The sequence below is a fragment of the Haemaphysalis longicornis genome, unplaced genomic scaffold (assembly GCF_048455015.1).
Source record: "Haemaphysalis longicornis isolate Haplotype H1 unplaced genomic scaffold, Haemaphysalis longicornis Haplotype H1 scaffold_52, whole genome shotgun sequence".
NCBI classification, from domain to species: domain Eukaryota; kingdom Metazoa; phylum Arthropoda; class Arachnida; order Ixodida; family Ixodidae; genus Haemaphysalis; species Haemaphysalis longicornis.
In genome coordinates, this window is record NW_027526388.1 from 1920221 (window position 1) to 1939378 (window position 19158).

At 50.7% G+C, this 19158-nt stretch overlaps 1 protein-coding gene and 1 non-coding gene across 2 annotated transcripts in view; both read left to right on the top strand.

Moving 5' to 3' along the window:
* Positions 1 to 5928, top strand: part of LOC144140844 (aldehyde dehydrogenase family 16 member A1-like) — a 56788-nt gene extending 50860 nt beyond the window's left edge. The window contains exon 13 of the mRNA XM_077672355.1: positions 631 to 5928. Coding sequence (XP_077528481.1) covers positions 631 to 933 — 303 coding nt within the window. The 3' untranslated portion in view covers positions 934 to 5928. The remainder of the gene's footprint in view (positions 1 to 630) is intronic.
* A 1177-nt stretch (positions 5929 to 7105) lies between these two features.
* Trnai-aau (transfer RNA isoleucine (anticodon AAU)) lies at positions 7106 to 7179 on the top strand. Its single transcript has one exon. It is a non-coding gene; the product is annotated as a tRNA-Ile (tRNA).
* Positions 7180 to 19158: the final 11979 nt, after the last annotated feature.

Sequence of the window (19158 nt, forward strand, 5' to 3'; positions counted from 1 at the left end):
GCCTGTTTGGGTGTGTGATGCCGTGCTCTGTTAGGGTGCGTTACCGTGGACTACGACAAGCTAGGCCTTTAGAGTGCTCCGCACTTAAAAACGCAAGAAAAAAATGGCCACTTTTGTATTTTTTGTTTATGGGAAATGTTTTCGAAGGGTAATGGTTCTCTGCCGCCGATGTAACGTAACAACGTGTGGAACCTTTAGTTACTGTTCGGCTTTGTGTGCTGGCTTGAGCTCAGGTGGGATCTTAAGTATTTTTTGGTTAAGAGGGTCGGTCCTTTTTATGCGGTTTTTTCCTTATTTGATATTGCAAAAGCCAAGCTGATGTCTCTTATCATATAAAAGAGCACTGCATGTACCTGTTCTGTATTTATGTCTTGCCTCGAATATCTTCAATGCTTTCTTTTTGCTCATCAGTGGTGGCAGGTATGAAGTACATTTGCAGACTTCGTAGTTTGGAAAGGCCTTGCCTATGTGTAGTTCATGTTCAAGCTTTCGTTCATCTTTTGCCGTGTCAGCTGAACTGATAGACAGACATACAGACAAACCACAATTTTCGCATTTGAGTAGCCCAAAAAACACACTTCGAAAGCCATCTCTGAGGCATCGACAATGTCCCACAACCATTGCTCGCAGATTTTGGAGACGTCGGACGTTCCAGCGGGCGTGGTGAACGTCCTGTCGGCCGGGGACCGCCCGATACTCATTCGGGCACTAGCGGAGCACCATGAGGTGGCGTCGGTGTGGTACCACGGCCAGTGGGCTGACCACGCGGCCTTCCTGGAGTACGCGGGGGCCCACAGCGACAAGCTCAGCTGGACCTTCCCCATGAACGACAGCAACGACCAGGACCGCCACTGGATGGGCTGGCAGGTGGCCCAGCACGTCACGCGACCAAAGAGCCTCTGGATGCCCGCAGGGGACACCTTTGCCAACTGATTGGTCACCATGGTGCTGATGATGGTGGATGATGGGTCCAAAAGCGTCGATGTCCTAAGGGGGGAGAGCCTGTTTGCAGGTCATTCCCGAGCACCGCGAACCCAAAAAGTCTGTTTCAATGTAACGTAACATAATCTGAGAAAACATGGTTTACCCGACAACATAACCTGCACCCGATCCAAAACAAGTGCGGTCTAGTCCACTTATAACAATGTCCAAGTGCCAAGGGAATTGTGTCGTTATAAACAGTAATTGTTCTAAGCGGCTTGAGAAAAAAAAAATATGAAACTGAGATCAAAACATTTTATTCACATGCAAGCAAGGCTGCTGCTGCTACTGCTACTACTACTGCTACTACTACTACTGCTACTACTACTACTACTACTACTACTACTGCTACTACCACACGTATTTGCAGGAAAGATGCTGTAGTCGCTAAGCTCTGTTGGCTTCACGCAAAGCTGGCGCACATCTTTTTCAAGACTATAGGTGCTTCACCTAGCTGAGCGAAAGGTCCTTGGTAGAAACAGAGTCCACCGAGGTACAGTATCATGCGTTGGGCTTCGTGCAGAGACACTACCTGTGTAGGCTGCACCGCGTCGTCAGAGCTGTCACTGTCCTCGCTGTCCGCAGCACGCAACCGCGAAATGATCGCCTCTTCAGTGAGGCGCTCGGATGTTTCCACATCGTCCCTCACATCCGTTCTGTGGTAAAACGGAGGCAGTTGAAGAGCCACCTAGTCAGATTCACAGTGTTGCGCACGTGACGACCGGCAAACGAGCGAGCGGGCAGCGCAAGCGAGTAAGAACGGAGATGAAGCCAAAGTGGTGGGGCCGGGAGGAGGGTTCAGAAGGAAAAGTGCCTTCCTCCTCCTGTCGCTTCCTCCTAATCGTGTCCAGAGACTCATTTTCTGAGGGCTGAAGAGGATGTGCGGTTCATGCTGTCAGTGTGGAGAGCTGGTGGCAGCTCACGTTTTCGGTGCACGCTGTGATTCAATCGTTACATCTAATAACTTAAAGCTGGAGCATTGTAATAAGCGGTGTATTTTACCATGGAATGCACACAAAATAGTGGATGGTGCCTGAGTTGTTGATCATTTATCCGATATATTGTTATAAGTGGTATCGTTGTAAGTGGGTTAGACTGTATAAACCTAATCTGACTCTACTTGACGAGGGTTTTCTCAATTCCATTTCTTTTGAAACCGTGTGCTGCAACACGGCAACCTGCAAAAAGGCTCGTAATCATTAGGCCGTTGATGTAGTCGTTAGTGCTGCCCTGCTTTTTCCACACTGCCGGGAGTTATTCCATCACTAGGCCATGCCTCCAGTGTTTCGATCAACTGGCTAACTGGGTGGTGCTGTCGCTTAGTGAGTTCATTAGTGGGACAAGCACTTCTGATGGCCGCTGTAGTACTTTGTGTGTGCATAGATGCTGATGTTAGGGGCTGCATCGTTTGGTCGTAACAGTGGCTGTAGCTCTTCCACCTCTCGGCCCTCACCAATACGCTGTTTTCCATCATCGTTCCCATCACTCCCATCATTGGTGAGACAGGCACTCCCGACGGCAACCTTGGTACCTCTTGTGTGGACGTTGAAGGGACCCTGCAACACTCTTCGTGCAGTGCAAGTAAACCTGCGCGACGTTTAGATTAGACTTCCAGGAACACCTGAGCCAAATATTACACGTACACATGAAGCGGTAAGCGCGCAAATCGCCGTGAAAGACACGGAAAAACCAACTGCTCTCTCTTCAATTCTCCTCATTATGCACCCCTGGCATGGCCTCTGCGACGTCAATCGGACCACGGCTGTCCTATTGGCTGTCGCCGGTCAACTTCGCGGCTAAATTCTGGCATTTCCTGTGAAGATCAGCCGTCGTCAGCGCTGTGTATGAACCTCTTCTATGTCTGAACCTGTCCGCATGCTTTTGGTGCTTCTTTTGTTTTTAGTGCGTGCGGAGTTTGAGTGATGAACTAAATATTCCAGTTTCAACAAGCCCATTCGACAACAAGCGTTTATTGCTCCAAAAACGCCCTACCAGCCTGAGCGCTTGCTTGCAAGCAGGCAGCCATGCCTGCTCTTTTGTGGCACCAGACCGGAAATAGACCCATTCACGTTGCGGGGAAAAGGACGAAACTCCCCGGCCTGTGACGTATCGAAGGCTGCTGAACAGAACGCCGCGCGCCGCCCCCCTCTCCAGGGGAGAGCGCGCAGCTTTCGTCGCGTTGTCCGCGGCTGAGTTGAGAGGCAACAGTTATGCACGATTTTTCCTCGCACGTAGTTTCGGTGATAGTGAACGGATTTTCATAATTCTTGCGGGAGGAGATTGCTGGGACAATAGACTTTATCCCAAAATACATTCCAAGTAGTCGATGGCAAGTGTTGCAGGGTCCCTTTAACATAGTGTGCCTGCCTTGCACGGTGCAACACGTGGTTAGTTCACCTGTGACTAGGCTGTTTACTCAGTGCTGGCGGTTTCTGACAGGGTTCTTTTGCCAGAAGCGTCAGGTGAAATCTTTGGATGATGAGCGTACTTTTTAGAGAATTTTGAATTTAGAAAATGGTGACCCGAGTTCAAACGTAAAGGCCGCTTGTTTTCATTACCTTTCTGAATCGCGCGGAACAAAAGGCAGTATTATTTTCTCAACACTTCGGGCAGGTACTACTGTGAGGAGTTTGTGGTGCACTTTAGATGTTAATCCCAAGTGGGAGTGGGGAACAAAAGGCAGTATTATTTTCTCAACACTTCGGGCAGGTACTACTGTGAGGAGTTTGTGGTGCACTTTAGATGTTAATCCCAAGTGGGAGTGGGGCTACTAACCGCTTTTGGAATCTTTTAGCAGTGGTTGTCACTTACCTTATTGCTTACTACCTTCTATCTGTTCTTTCCTTGCTTTTTTTAGTTGCTGGTCTGCATGACAGAGTGTTTATGTTGACAAGTCTGGCCGCACTCCAACAGGAAGAAAAGCATTCAGATATGGGTAGGAAGGCTTGCCCTGTTAATGCCATATTTAGCACGTTTACATAACTACTGACACATTCCCAGAGCAGAACTCCAAATTTAGGAGAAGCTACCCGCCGCGATGGCTCAGTGGCTAAGGCGTTGCGCTACTGAGCACGAGGTCGCGGGTTCGATTCCGTGTGTACGAGATTTCGGCGCACGATAAAGATCCCCAGGTGGTCAAAATTAATCCGGAGCCCTCCACTACGGCGCGCCTCATCGCCTGCGTTGCGTCGGCACGTTAAACCCCCACAATCAATCAATTTAGGAGAAGCTGAGGAGATAAATGTTATCCTGTTGCTGTTGCAGGATCTGCGTAGTTCACTTTTTATCTTCTTCGCTTGCGACTGTTCTCAAGTGCCATGTGAGCTTAGAAAGAAGAGCGCCGTCAGTGACATGTTGGCTTGTGCAAGAATGCGGTTGCACCATTTGCCCAGAAACGATTGACAGCGCAGGGATTAGGTTCTAGCCAGTAGTTCTGATACTGGCCTTCGATCATGTTTTATGTCTGGTTGCTTGGAACCACGATCTTCAGTGTTAGTTACTATGGCTACATAGTAGTTGTTAATTGTATTCCTTATGCTTTGTATAGACTGTGCGGGTTTACCAAAAATTCCAGCGTTATTGTCCGTGTTGGTGCTAGCAATTGCTAACCACACAAGCATTGTTGTAGTTTTGTCATACACTTTTGTTTAGTGTTTTGTTTAATGCAAGCCTTTGTGTTCAATCGTTCCTTTTGATGGATTTGTGGGATAACAAGGGACAAGGTGTAATTAGAACGAAACTGTGTCTCTCTAATAGCTGACCTCACGTGAAGGCTTTGCACAAAACTACATAACGGACCACGGGTTAATAATGTGCTGATTTATCAAGAAAAGAATGCACGTTGAAAAATTGTGGGTGGAAATTTACTGGCGAAATCAGGCAAGGATGGGCGAAAAACATTCATTACCACCGTTATATACAGGCCTTCTCTTTTCCCCTGTAAGAAACGTTATTGCGTAACCGATTTTTACCCAAACTGCTTTCACTTGCGCGGATTTAGATGATTTTGTTCCGATCAATCGGAGCAGAAGAAACTTGCATGAAAGTTGCAAGACGTACCATTGAACAAATGTTTCTTTTGACTTTTCTTTTGCTTGTTCACTGTTTTTTTGTTTTTTTTTTTTCCTGGGAGTTGGAATTTCACTGACATGAAATGGCACTGAAACTTAGTACAGCAAAGGTCAGGGTTTCCAAACAAGTGCTTCTTACCCAAAACTGTGGCTTAAGTGGATATGTCCCTAAAGAAGATTCAGTGCATGTGCAATTGCAAGAAAAATTGCATTAGAAGGCATGTTGCGGAAAGCAACTTCCGTGGCTCATTTTTATCTTGTCTGTTTGTATGCCAGTTTGTCATTTGATAGTGGCTTTTTGTTTTATCATGCATTACTATCTCTTACATACTTTTAGTTAGATGTAGTTAAACGTAGTTACCTACTGCAGCTTTTTAGGCAATTTTTTGTATCTTTGTTCCGGCAGCTTTGTCTAGCTGACGGATGGTTTGTGTTTTGTTGGTCCTGTTATATGTATGAAGTTGTTAAAACGTTTGATCTTTGTAGTTTTCCCATGTCAACTGTCTGGAAGGTCTGGTTTGTAATTGAAGCTGTTATTTCAGTATTATTTGTAGAGTGTACACACGCTTTTTCCCATGATGTATTTTAATTTCTGAAGGAGCTTGCATCTTGTCCCAATACAACCTTTGTAACAAAACTGCCGCTTATTTTGCCTCGTAGTTTATTATTAGCATGTATGACAGGTGTGAGGCTGATGTATCCTTAAGCAACAGTGCCGCATTTTCACTGGGACGTAACTTCCTGAACAAGCGCTTTGTTTCCGTATGAACTTTAACGGTTTCAAGAACTGATTGATGCTATGATTGCTGTTGTGCTTTATGGTAACTGCGTTGTGCCATACTGACTAAAAATAAACACGTTTTGCATATAACCTTTTCTTGGTGTGCATTGCTTCCTTCTTCATTTGTTTCTAGCTGCCGCAGCTAGCTTTTAAAGGGGCCATTAAGACAAAATTCAAGCTTGGTTCATTAAGGGGGCACATGGGTCTTTGATCAAAAAGTTTATTTTTACCGTTATTATGGTGAAAATTGAGGGACATGAGTTGTTTTTCATTCTGATTGTAGATGTAAAATTTGTTTTTGCATATAATGACTAACTGCTGGAGGGATGCAGCTGAACAAGGTGCCGAATGATACTTTCAGTATTGCGCTACCTCGTTTAGCTGCATCCCTCCAGCAGTTTTTTCACAAAAGCTGTCAAAATATCAAATATAAAAAATTGAATAGTGTGTGCGCGCGTGCGTGTGTGTGTGAGAGAGAGAGAGTGAGAACGTGGGTACGGATTTCCCGCGAGCTGCTGAAAAATAGGGGATAAAAAGGTTCGGCACTAGAAGGCAGTCGGCCGCACAAGCATCAAGCTGAGGGAAGCGCGCGCATGCGCAGGCGGCAGACCGCTAGTGAAAAAAAGGTCCATTCGGAACTTCTCAACTGCCGAAGAAGCAAGAAGCGCTAGTTGAGGCACCGGAGTTAAACCGGATTAATTTGGAGGACACGACTCTTTTTTTTTTTTTTTGTTGCCTCTAACGGGATCACGTCACACACTGTTTTAGAATGCTCGACAGGTACTCACCCTAGCTGCACCTAGCTGTGCACGTAATATCCTTCACCGCAACTTTGCGGTCACTTCGAAAACAAGCGGCCTGCTACCCCTCCCCCCATTCCGTGGTTTGACGAGCGAGGAAACCCTTCCATAGCTTAGACCTACCAGCTCGAACGTTGAGCTCTGAAATGTTCTTCGCGGCGACGATCAGCAGCGCGCTTTGGCCGAACGACGCTCGCGAAGGAAACAAGCGAACCCCGCGAAAAAATAGACAGCCCCGTACAAATGACAGCGTGGCGAAGACGATCACTGCAACGAAGGTTGCAGCGAAAGTCTTTCGCATGATTAGTCGATTACATAAGCGATATCCCTTTCAGAGACCTGGATTCACCGTTGGCTGCAGCAGTGTGAAACCCGTGCTCATAAAACCTGCTACACAATCAAAGGTGATGCAAAACCGCAGGTGGTAACTTCCATATTCTTTAATTTCCTTCGTAAAACCTCCGCCGCCAGCTGGCCCGCTAGCTCAGTCGGTTAGAGCGTCGTGCTAATAACGCGAAGGTCGTAGGCTCGATCCCTGCGCGGGCCACTTTTTTTTTTTTTTTTCAGTTGATAGCAGAATTGGTCTTTGGGGTGGGCAATGAAAACGCTGTGTCAGATCACACATTCAAATCTTTTGTGCGAAGGCATAGAAATACGCAATCCCCGTCACGTCATCCATGCTGCCGAGGGATTTATACAACCCGCCAGAACGATTTGGACACCCCGCAAAAAGATTTCACTACCACGCCCCCCCCCTTCCGAAAAGGCCCCCAACACCTCCAGTTAGATTCCGCCTCTTAGTTTACACGTCGCTGACGGGGAAGAGCTCGGGAGGACTTTGGAAGCCCCGAATCAAGCAACCGAAGACGAGGATCGGAACGAAAAGCGGCCTCTGTTTACACCATGCGGCGCATCCGAAGTGCCACAGACCCCGGACGGTGCGGCGCCAGCGAGCGACGCGTGTTTTTATATGTGCGCGCTTGCAGACAAACCGACGCCAACCATCGCCATTTGAGGCACCGAGACTCTCCTCTTTGTTCGTGCCCTTACCCTCTTTCTGTGGTGTATACCTGTGCGTATAATAAAACAGATCTTCAAGTGAACCCCACACTGTTCGCATCGTTCCTAGGAGATCTCCTGCGCGCGCGGCACCAGCCGCCCCGTTAAGTTACGCGCAGTCGAGCGGGAACTCGCTCCAAAGGCAAGTTCACGCCTGCGGTTTTCCGTACTGTTTTCGACAAAGAAAACACTACTCAACATTTTGGTGCCGAAACCCGGGGGAAGTCGACCAAGCGACACCGAGAGCATCATGGATCGACTCCAGAGAAAGCAAGCAGCAATTCGCAACAGCATCGACAAGACCCTTGCAACCGCCAACGAGCTACTGCAAGCGTCACCAGCAGCGATCGGTGAGCTGGAAGAATTGTTTGACTTGCTTATCCAACAATCTGAAGAGCTTAGAGTAGCTAACGAGAACGTCTAAAAGAAGATAGACATCGACCAGCTTGATGAAGAATTGGCCAGCTGTAGTGCGTACAGCACAAAAATAAGCTCGATTAAAACAATCCTCAAAAGAGCTATCAAAATGGGAACAGCTAGCGACATTGCCCCGGCGGTTTCATCGCAAGTTAACACCAGTTCAACGAGCAACACACAGTCCTCGGCTCCCGCGACAAGTACGACGTCGTTTCAATCACAGGAGGCAACTACCAGACTTCCGAAGCTCGAAATTGCAAAATTCAACGGAGACGTGCGCTCATGGCCAAAATTCTGGAACGAATTCGAGTCGACAATCCACAAGAATTCAGCGCTTCCAGCCATTGACAAATTTAAGTATCTCTCAAGCTATCTGACAGGACGAGCTGCCGCTGCAATCGAAGGCCTTACGTTGACAGACAGAAACTACGAGATCGCGGTCAAAACCCTTTTGGAGAGGTTCAAACCCTTTTGGAGAGGATCATATGTCGCGGTTGCTGTCGATTCGACCCGTGCTGAACGTCGAGGAAACAGGGAGGCTGAGGATGCTGTACGATGAAATTCAGGCTGGTGTCCGAAGTTTGGAGGCGTTGGGCGTGCCGCCGAGCGGCTACGGAGTGCTGCTGCTCACGGTCCTCCGAAAGAGCATTCCAAAGGAGCTTCGCTTGAAGTACTGTCGCAGGAAGACAGCTCGCAGTGATGGAACCGAGGATGAGCTACTGAGTTTTCTAGACTTCCTGCGAAATGAAATCGAGAGCAGAGAGAGAGCAAAGTACGGTACTTGTCGGTTTCAAGAGTCTCATTCGCCACGAAACAAACAGAACCGCATGGGAAACGACCAAAAGCAGGCATCGTCGTCAGTCCTGTCAGCGTTCGCGGATAAGAAGGAAAATGCATGCGCCTTTTGCAAAGCACGTGATCACCTGACAGCCGACTGCCAGGCGAGTGTTTCTCTCGAACAAAAGAGCAACATACTGAAACAAGAGAGACGTTGCTTCAAATGCTCCAAACGAAACCATCGAGCAGCTGAATGTCGTGCGGCAAAATGGCTCACTTGCGCGAAGTGCTCAGCTCGACACGCCACTGCTCTTTGCGGCCTCAACAACAGACCCGCCCAGGAACCATCGAGCCAGGTTGCGGCCCCGCCAGCGCCTACCGCAGAGTCGTCACTTCAGGCAGCAGCGACGGTTGGCGCTGTCCACATTATGCTGCAAACTGCTCAAGTTTGGGCAGAGGGACCTCACGAGCGATCCAAAGTGGGGCTCCTTCTCGACGGCGGAAGTCAGCGCACATTTGTGAAACAAGAACTATCGCGACGGCTAAAACTCCGCGTCCTGGGAGAGGAAAAACTGACAATTATGACCTTTGGCAACGAGAGGCCCACTGAGCAAAGAAAATGCCGCCGCGTCGAGCTGTGGCTGCGCAACCAACACAGCGGAAACGAAGTCCGAGTGGAAGCGTTGGAGGTCCCTCATATTTGCTGCGACGTGATACCAGCTCCTGAGATGACCACCGTGGCATACCTTAATGAACAAGAATGTAGGTCGCCGACTGCTCGGTCGATGGGTCCCGTCTCGACGAAGTAGGACTCCTCCTAGGAGCCGATTATTACTGGGAGGTGGCCACCGGTAACATCAAGCGCCTACAAAGCGGGCTCGTCGCCGTGGAGACGGTTTTCGGATGGACGTTGCAGGGAAGTGCGTCAACTTCGTCATCCGCTGTCGCCTATCACGCCAGCACCGGGGTCTTGCGCGTAACGGTAAGCGCCGACCTGGATGACGACAATCTTTCCAAGCAGCTAAAATCATTCTGGGAGCTGGAGCACATAGGCATTACGGACAAGCCAGATAACACCCACACCGAGAAGCAAGTGCTACAGGACTTCAAAGAAAACGTCGCTTACAAGGACGGTCGCTACTGCGTTGCCCTTCCCTGGCAAGAAAACATACACGAGCTTGCGGATAACAAGACGACGGCTCTTGCGAGGCTCTCCTCTCTGACTACAAAGCTTTTGCGCAGTGAAGGCACGGCTGAGGCCTACGACAGGGCGATGCGGGACTACCTCCTTACCGGACACGCTGAGGAAGTTCCCGAAGCGGGTGAGTCCCCGAGGGGGCCTGTTTATTACATGCCGCATCGCGGCGTAACGCCCCCGAGCAGTGAAACTACCAAATTAAGAGTAGTTTTTGATGCTTCGTCAAGCGCACCAGGTCAGCGGTCTTTGAATGAGGTACTATCTGCTGGGCCGAACCTAAATCCGAACCTGTCGGATATCCTCATTAGGTTCAGGATGCACAATGTGGCCATCATGGCTGACATTGAGAAGGACTTTCTCCAGGTTGGGCTTGCGGAAATGGATCGCGATGCACTACGCTTCCTTTGGTACGAAAGCGTTCCCAGACGGGGAGAAGTTCTTCCTCCGATCAAGGAGTATCGAATGACAAGAGTGCCCTTTGGAGTTACCTCTAGTCCATTTCTGCTCGCACCTACCTTAAAGCACCATCTCGACTCTGTGCATAACTTGTTTCCTGCAACATCAGAGATACGTGACCACTTGTACGTGGACGATCTTGTAACGGGAGCTGACAACCTGGAGGAGGCGGAAAAGATTTGTCGTGAATCACAGGAAATCATGCAGCTAGCTGGCATGAACCTCCGTAAATGGAAATCGAACGAATTCAAGCTCGAAGAGGCATTGTCGGAAACAGATCGAACCCAAAGCGGAATTTCCGACATGACGATCACAAAAATTCTTGGAGTCGAGTGGAGGCCAGAAAGTGACGATTTTGTGTTTGAGATGAGCACGCTGATTGACTTTTTGAGCAAGCGACAAGACACGAAGCGATTTCTTCTGCAGGCATCTGCACGCGTGTTTGACCCCTTTGGCTTCCTCGCGCCAATTTCGACTACTGCGAAAGTAATGTTTCAGAGCCTGTGGGAACGAGGGACAGACTGGGACGAAAGTCTCCCGCCCGATATGGCTGAGACGTGGGACAAGTGGTGCCACCAGCTGCCTATGCTGAGGCAGATCGCAACACCTAGGCTGCTCGCTCGTGACCTCAGCCATGCGTGCACAGAAGTGGAGCTCCATGTGTTCTGTGATGCCAGCCCAAAGGCATACGGCGCTGTTGCTTATGTGAAAGCAAGGACAGAAAATGGATGCACCACGGTGACATTGTTGATGGCTAAAGCGAGAGTGGCTCCTCTCAAGCGACTGTCACTACCGCGACTGGAATTGATGGGAGCCGTTATCGGCGCACGGCTGGCAGAAAACCTGACGAAACAGTTGGGAATTGAAGGCATGACAGTTCACTGCTGGACAGACTCAACGATAGCCTTAAGCTGGATCAAAAGTTCCGCCTCCAAATGGAAGCCTTTTGTTTCAAACCGAGTCCAAGAGATACAACAACTGACCAATCCCGCAGTGTGGAAGCACTGTCCCGGAAAGGAAAACCCCGCAGACATATTAACCAGGGGTATCTTACCATCAGTTTTGGTGAATGCTAAGCAATGTTGGGAAGGGCCAGAGTGGCTCAACAAAAGCAAAACGTACCCCGCCTTCGAAACCTGCCTTGCTGATCGCCAACTCTGGCAAGAAGAAATCAGAACGCCGGTGCTAAACACCATAACAGACGGCGAACCAGCTGTTCTGATAAACCTAAGCGAAAAGAGTTCCATCTCTAGAGTGCTTCGGACAACAGCGTGGATCAAGCGCTTCCTCTACAACTGCCGAACCTCTTCGGAGAAAAGGATGGGGAGCCTGTCAGCCGAAGAGATGACCGAGGCGGAGAGGTACTGGCTGAGGATTTCACAGATGGGAACATTCGGAAATGAAGTACGGACCCTCAGTGCATCCAAGTCGCTCGACCGAAAATCCCCGATAAAAGATTTGAACCCGTTCCTAGACACCAAGGGACTGCTACGGGTTGGAGGTCGGCTGCAAAACAGTACAGAGCAAGAGAGAACAATACATCCGATCATTCTGTCTGCGAGGCACCCTTACGCTGGCCTTCTGATTCGCGGGGAACACAAGCGGCTTCTACACGCAGGAGTACGAGATACGTTATCCCACCTCCGTGAGAACTACTGGATCATTCGTGCGAGACAAGCCGTGAAATCAGCCATAAGACGCTGCGTGCCGTGTCAAAGACAGAGTTGTCGACCTGCCGCGGAAGCTCAGGCCCCGCTACCAGCTGACTGGGTGACTCAGGCGGACCCCTTTGAGGTTACGGGTGTAGACTTCGCGGGCCCCATATTTTACACGGACCAAGGAAGCATGCGGAAGTCTTATATAGCGCTCTTTACTTGCGCTACAACCAGGGCGGTACACCTAGAGCTGGTAAGAGACCTCACTACTGAGACATTTCTTATGGCGTTGAGGAGATTTATTGCGAGAAGAGGAATACCGAAAACTGTGTACTCGGACAACGCTCTCACATTCAAGCGAGCCTCAGCGGACATGAACAAAATCTTCCACGCCATCAAGGGAAGCGACACTCAGGCATACCTAAGTGACCATCGAATAACTTGGAAATTCATAGTGGAAAGAGAAGCATGGTGGGGTGGTTTCTGGGAGAGAATGGTACGTACAGTCAAGAACGTTCTCCGAAAGGTTCTTGGAAGAAGTGCACTCGACTACGACAGCATAGTAACCATTCTCACTCAGGCGGAAGCGGTTGTCAATTCTCGTCCGCTCACCTACGTGCACTCTCAGGCGGAGAACTCACGCCTTTGACCCCGTCGCACTTACTCATCGGACGTAGGCTTACAAGTTTGCCCTCCCCCGGCGGTAATATCGTAACGACATCTACGAAAAGTACAGTCACAAGGCAATCGCAGCGACGCAGCGCCCTTATGGATTTGTTCTGGAGACGATGGAGACGCGAATATCTGCTGGAGCTACGTTCGGCGCACTTCGCAGCGGGGCTCCCGCAGAAGAGCGTCAAGGAGGGAGACATTGTCTTGCTCGGCGAAGATAAAACACCTCGCCAGCTGTGGAAACTTTGCAGGGTGGTCGAGACGTTTCCCGGACGAGACGGAAAGGCTCGGGCCTGCAGAATAGTTCTTCCTAACAAGAAAGAATTACGCCGGCCAGTTCAAGCGCTTTACCCTCTGGAGCTGTAATAAGAATGAGCAGAGGCTCATTGGGGGGGAGGATGTTAAGAATTCCTCCGTTCTCGGAAGGCGTGTCTAAAGTTTACACGTCGCTGACGGGGAAGAGCTCGGGAGGACTTTGGAGGCCCCGGATCAAGTAACCGAAGACGAGGATCGGAACGAAAAGCGGCCTCTGTTTACACCATGCGGCGCATCCGGAGTGCCACAGACCGGGACGGTGCGGCGCCAGCGAGCGACGCGTGTTTTTATATGTGCGCGCTTGCAGACAAACCGACGCCAACCATCGCCATTTGAGGCACCGAGACTCTCCTCTTTGTTCGTGCCCTTACCCTCTTTCTGTAGTGTATACCTTTGCGTATAATAAAACAGATCTTCAAGTGAACACTGTTCGCATCGTTCCTAGGAGATCTCCTGCGCGCGCGGCACCAGCCGCCCCGTTAAGTTACGCGCAGTCGAGCGGGAACTCGCTAATATCCAAAGGCAAGTTCACGCCTGCGGTTTTCCGTACTGTTTTCGACAAAGAAAACACTACTCAACATGGTGAATGAAGACGAAATAATGAGGTTCTTTTGATGCTCGAGCCGAGAGGACGACCTCGACTCGCTCCGATGACCGACGTACGTCCGATATACTTGAAGCAGGTGAGGGATGAGGACTGCCTTTCTTGCTGGATATTGCGTTTACTTACACTATTGACATTACTCCTAGTATTTACATCAGGACCGAATGACGGTTACATTAATTGTCACTCTGCCCGCAACATCCTGTTCGGCCAAGATCTATACTGAACTGGATCTCCTCGACCGAACGACGGACCAAAACCCGACACTCTGGTTTTGATTTCAGAAACCACGCCTCCAAAGGGGGCGTTCAAGAAAGAGCGAAAACCCTTTTCAACGTGATTCATAGGGAGCGCAGGTTGGCCACAAGAACCAACCAATCCTTAACATGTCCCCACCTGCGCAGTCACATGTCCCAACGCTCTTTCTCATGCAACTACGTTATTGCAACCGACATGCAAAGCGAGACATCTGCTTCCCAAAGTCACTGACCGCGCGGAGTGGTCACACCGGCACAAAGCCAGAGCCGTCGGTCTACGCGCGGCTTTCCGCCCTGCCTTTGTCGCCGCGCGCGCCGGCACAATGAGAGACTCGTAAGCTAATCCTTTCCCCATACTAAGGGACGCTGCTGCCCGCCACCAGACCAGCGGGAAGAGTTCCTTCAAACCCGGGCGAGTATTCCCGAGGCGAATGACCCATACACGAAGAGCACGTATACGCCGGCTTCGTAAAATCCTCAAAAGACCCTGCCGCGCGCCGTTCCTAAGGAAACCGCGGAGTCCGTACTACTGAAAATTTCTCTGAAGGTCCTCATATGACTTATTTTGTTTAGTTCTTTAAATACCTCTCTACTCGCCTTCCAGTAAAAAACCATATCAGCCCAGTCCGTGAGCCATTTTTGGCAAGCTGGATGTGGGTTGAGCAAGGTGGCCCCCCATTGTGTCGTGGATCTGTTGTTCAGTGTAATGTTCTTCATGTTGGGGTTTTGTGTGCAGTGCCACATCGTGTGGAGTAAATCTCCTGTCTGGTCGCAGTGCGGGCACTGTGGTGTTGGGCAGATGTCTGGGTAGTATTTATGTAGAGTTGCGGGAATTGGAAGTGTGTTTGTGTGAAGCTGTCGGAGTAACACCTCCTCCATTCTTGTGAGCGAGGGATGAGGGGCTGGAAATCTCCTCCTGCCGAGCTGGTCTTCAAGCAGTATCTCCCTGTAGCCGGTACACTGTGAAGGGGGTGAAGGTGATCTGCTGTCTCCCTTGGCCGGGGGGCAACCAGCGGGGGTGAACGCCCGGAATGAGGAATCGCGGGCTAACGCGTGCGCGGCGACATTCCCCCTGGTATGTCCCTAATGACCCGGGAACCATATGATCTGTGCCCCTTCAGGCGGCTGATTCGCAATTATGCGAAGGGCCTGGCGACATATCCTGCCTCTGAGAAAATTTCGGCAAGCCTCTTGGGAATCGGTTAGTATAATGGCGCGAGGATGGGCAGAGATGGCCAGGGCGATGGCGACCTCTTCCGCGCGGGTCGGATCGGTCGTTTTGATGGATGCCATTGTAATGGGGTTACCACTGGACGAGCAGGATTGTGCTGTGGTCACCCCATTGGTGGGGCCGGCACCGTCCACGTAGATTGTAGCAGGGTGGGCGTCCCACGTTTTGGAGAGGTATTGGGCCCGGAGTGTTCTGCGGACTTGATCGTGTTCCGGGTGCATGTGTCTGGGGAGGGGATGGACGTAAATGCGTTCTCTTATTTCCCGAGGGATGTCGAATCGATCCTGCACCGTGGTCGGAGGGGTTATGTCCAGTCTATTTAGGATGGCACGGCCTGTTTTTGTCCTCGTGAGGCGCACCTGTTGCGCTATTCTCTGAGCAACTATGAGCTCTTTTGTGGTGTTATGGACCCCCAGAGCGATTAAGCGCTCATTGGACGTAGATACTGGGAGGCCCAAATATAGTTTGACGCACTTACGAAGAGCCCGGTCTAGTCTGTCCTCTTCTCTGGGTTTGAGGTTCAGAAAAGGAGCGACGTACGTGTATCTAGAGACCACAAAGGCTTGTACCAGCTTAATGGTTTCAGTCTCCTTCATTCCGTGGTGTTTGGAGGTCACTCGCTTGATCATTCGGGCTACCTGATTGGTCGCCGCTATAAGGCGACTCACCGCTGTGGTGTTGTGTGCCATGTTGGAAAAGGGCATGCCGAGGATACGGATCTCCTGCCTGGCGGGGATAGACATTAAATCCACGTGCAGCTTGATGGGGTCTTGTTTCGGGTATTTGGGCTTCTTGGGCTGGACCACCAGAAGTTCTGACTTATCCGGGGCACACTCCAGGTCACGGGACCGGGCAAAGGTCTGCACGATTTCTATCGCTCGTTGGAAGCTGTCCTCTATGTCGGCCCTAGTTCCCTGATATGACCATATGGTGACGTCGTCCGCGTAGAGTGCGTGACAAATGCCTGGCACCCGGTTCAGTCTGGGCGGCAGATCCTTCATTGCCAAGTTGAAGAGCAGAGGGGAGAGAACTGCACCCTGAGGTGTACCCCGTGATCTCAGCTCAATTAGGTCTGACTAGAGTCCCCCTATAGAGAGCTTGGCCTTCCGATCTCGTAAGAACGCCTTGATATAGTTGTAGGTTCTGGAGCCGCAATTAGTCTCCGCTAAGGTGCGTAGTATGGCCGAGTGTAGGACATTATTGAAAACCCCTTTTAAATCAAGGGCCAGCACCGCGCACGGTTGTATGCGGTCTGGGTGAAGGTATACGTCCCTGTAGACCTGCAAAAGCACATCGGCAGTGCCTAGGTGTGGTCTGAAGCCATACTGTGCGTGCGGAAGTTTGTCTGTGCCGTCGAGAAACCGTTGAAATTGAGTGTTGATTACTCGCTCGAAAAGTTTCCCCAGGCAGGATGTTAGCGAGATGGGCCTAAGATTCTCTACCTTCAAGTCCTTCCCCGGTTTCGGGGTAAACCGAATTTACGCTGTTTTTCACTGTTGCGGTAACGAACCAGGGATCCAGTACTCCTGATTGAAATGGTCGACCAAAGCTTGAATGTCTGCTTCACCTAGGTTGTAGATTGCACCTCCCGCGCAAATGTCACGGGGTTCGGACGAGTCACGCAACAATGGGAATCCTCGATTTACCAAAGTGGCGGTCCCAAGGGGGGGGGGGGGGGCGAAGGGGGGTCGCCCCCCCCCCCCCCCCCCAAAGAGGTCCTCAGTTTCTTATTTTTAGTTTTTTTAAGCATTCCACTTGCGCGAAGTTAAATCCCAGCGGGTTGCACCGCATACGCGCACACGCCTCTATGGTCATCACCACTTCAGCAGAATTGGCGCAAGGAGGGGAGCGATTCTTTATTCGCCTCGCCCCCCCCCCCCCAAAAAAAAAAATCGCCCCCCCCCCCCCCCCCCCCCCCAAAAAAAGACCGATCTCAGGGACCGCTACTGATTTACCAGGCCGGGACTGTGCGCGGGCAGTCCGCGGTCTGCGTTCGGACCGCAAGTCCCATAGGAATACATGAGAAAATCGAGCGCCGATTCGCGTCTCGGGCTATCCGCGGACGATCCGGGGCTGATAATCGAGGAGGCCAATGAGGGCGCCGAACACAGGTGAGGGCGCCGAAGGACTGATGTACGTGCACCACGCAGTGGGTGCTGGGCTTCTGAGGAGCGGCCTCGGCGTACTGCCCTCCGCCTCACACTTCCGCTAGTTTCATCGTCTGCTTTCCTGCGGGCTTATATTCGGTGGCCTCTTCATTCTCGCTTCCGCGAATCTCGCTCATCAACGAGGCGCCACGGCAGTCAGGGAAAAAGCATCTCGGAGCACCTTTCCGGATCCACGACACCTATATATGCCAGCCGATGTAGTTTATTACCTTGTGCCCCGCAAAAATCACAACTCATTATAGCACAAAAACGCCGCCGGGACCCTTCAAAAACATCAATATATATGGCCTGACGGTATGCTCACTGTAAGGTCCACTTATGAGATTAGCGGCCAGGCGCCCGGGCTGCGCGTGAGAACCCGCCGCTCTGTCTAGCGACGTAGCACTGCCGACACTGCACTGCAGGCGTCGCCAATGGACCTCTCCCTGTATGTAAACAACGTGACGTCACGAAGCGCACGTGCGCGACGGGTGGCGCCTGCTCGCGGGGGCAAAGTGCGGTGGCGGTTGGCAGAACGCGCCTGCTGCGACGGCCCGGCCTGGCCGCGCGGCGCCCGAAAGGAACGATGTGCCGTTGGTTCGGGCCGTCACTGGCCGCCCACATTGCAGGTGGGGGTCTAGCTATCCTAGCTGTGCCCGTCGCACCTCCATGTAGCTTTCCGCATCTACAACCTCCGCAACAGTTTCGTTTACCGTACGGTGAACTGAAGGGCGACGCTTTCGGATAATCTGTGCGCGACTTCGTTTCGAATTTATAAGTCGCAGAAAATTAGGTTTCGGGGTTGTTATTACCCGATACCTGACTTGTGCCTTGTGCCTTTTATGGGCATATAAGCCATGCGCAATTGTTAAGCATAATGCAAGGCTTTACCTGTTAAATATGTGCAAACTCACGCCTCATAGCAAGAACCAAGGAAAGACGAAACCACAGAATAAGACACGGTCTGCAAGTCGAAAAAAAAGGTCGTATGGGAATAAAAAAACTCCAGTGCACCTTCGGAAAGGATAAGAACGCTCGTCTAAACTTCAGCCGGGTATGACTCGCCAGATTGAGCCAGATGCGAAATGCACTGCTACTACGCAGAAGATAGGAGGGGGGAGGGAGGGGGACGTTTAAATATCGTTGCATCGAAATGCGGAACGAAATAAACAAAGGAACGTTTTAGTAATCACACACCCAAGCTACGCGTTGGGTGTGTGATAATTTTGCATTTCCATCGTACTTCTGTTGTAGAGTGTTCGCAAAATTTATGCGACATTGTCTTGTCCAGGGTAGTAATCAATATCTGAGGTAGCGTAACTGGCGTGCTGTCAGGTATGAGTGCTCCGCTATAATACGTAAGCACACACACACAAAACCGGTTTACATCGTGGTGAATAGCCGTAGCATGACTATTTGAGGAAACGCTGCTTACGGAGACACTGTTAGTAAATTTCAGGGAAGTGGAATTACAATAAGCTTCATTCATATGCCGGTTTTGCGACGCCGGCCCGTGAACAGCACCTGGCGCTTACACAGACCGAATGTACCACACTAAGATCGCACCACAAACATTTACATTCTCGTAAACACACCACCCTTGCAACCAGAGTGACTGTTCCACATAAATGTGTGTTTCCAACGCACAGAAACGGTAAATCATAGTCGTGAACGTGCCGCAAAAGCAGCGGCGACACTGGAGAGCGGGCCGGCCCTCCCGTGGCTGCTTTCAAAACGG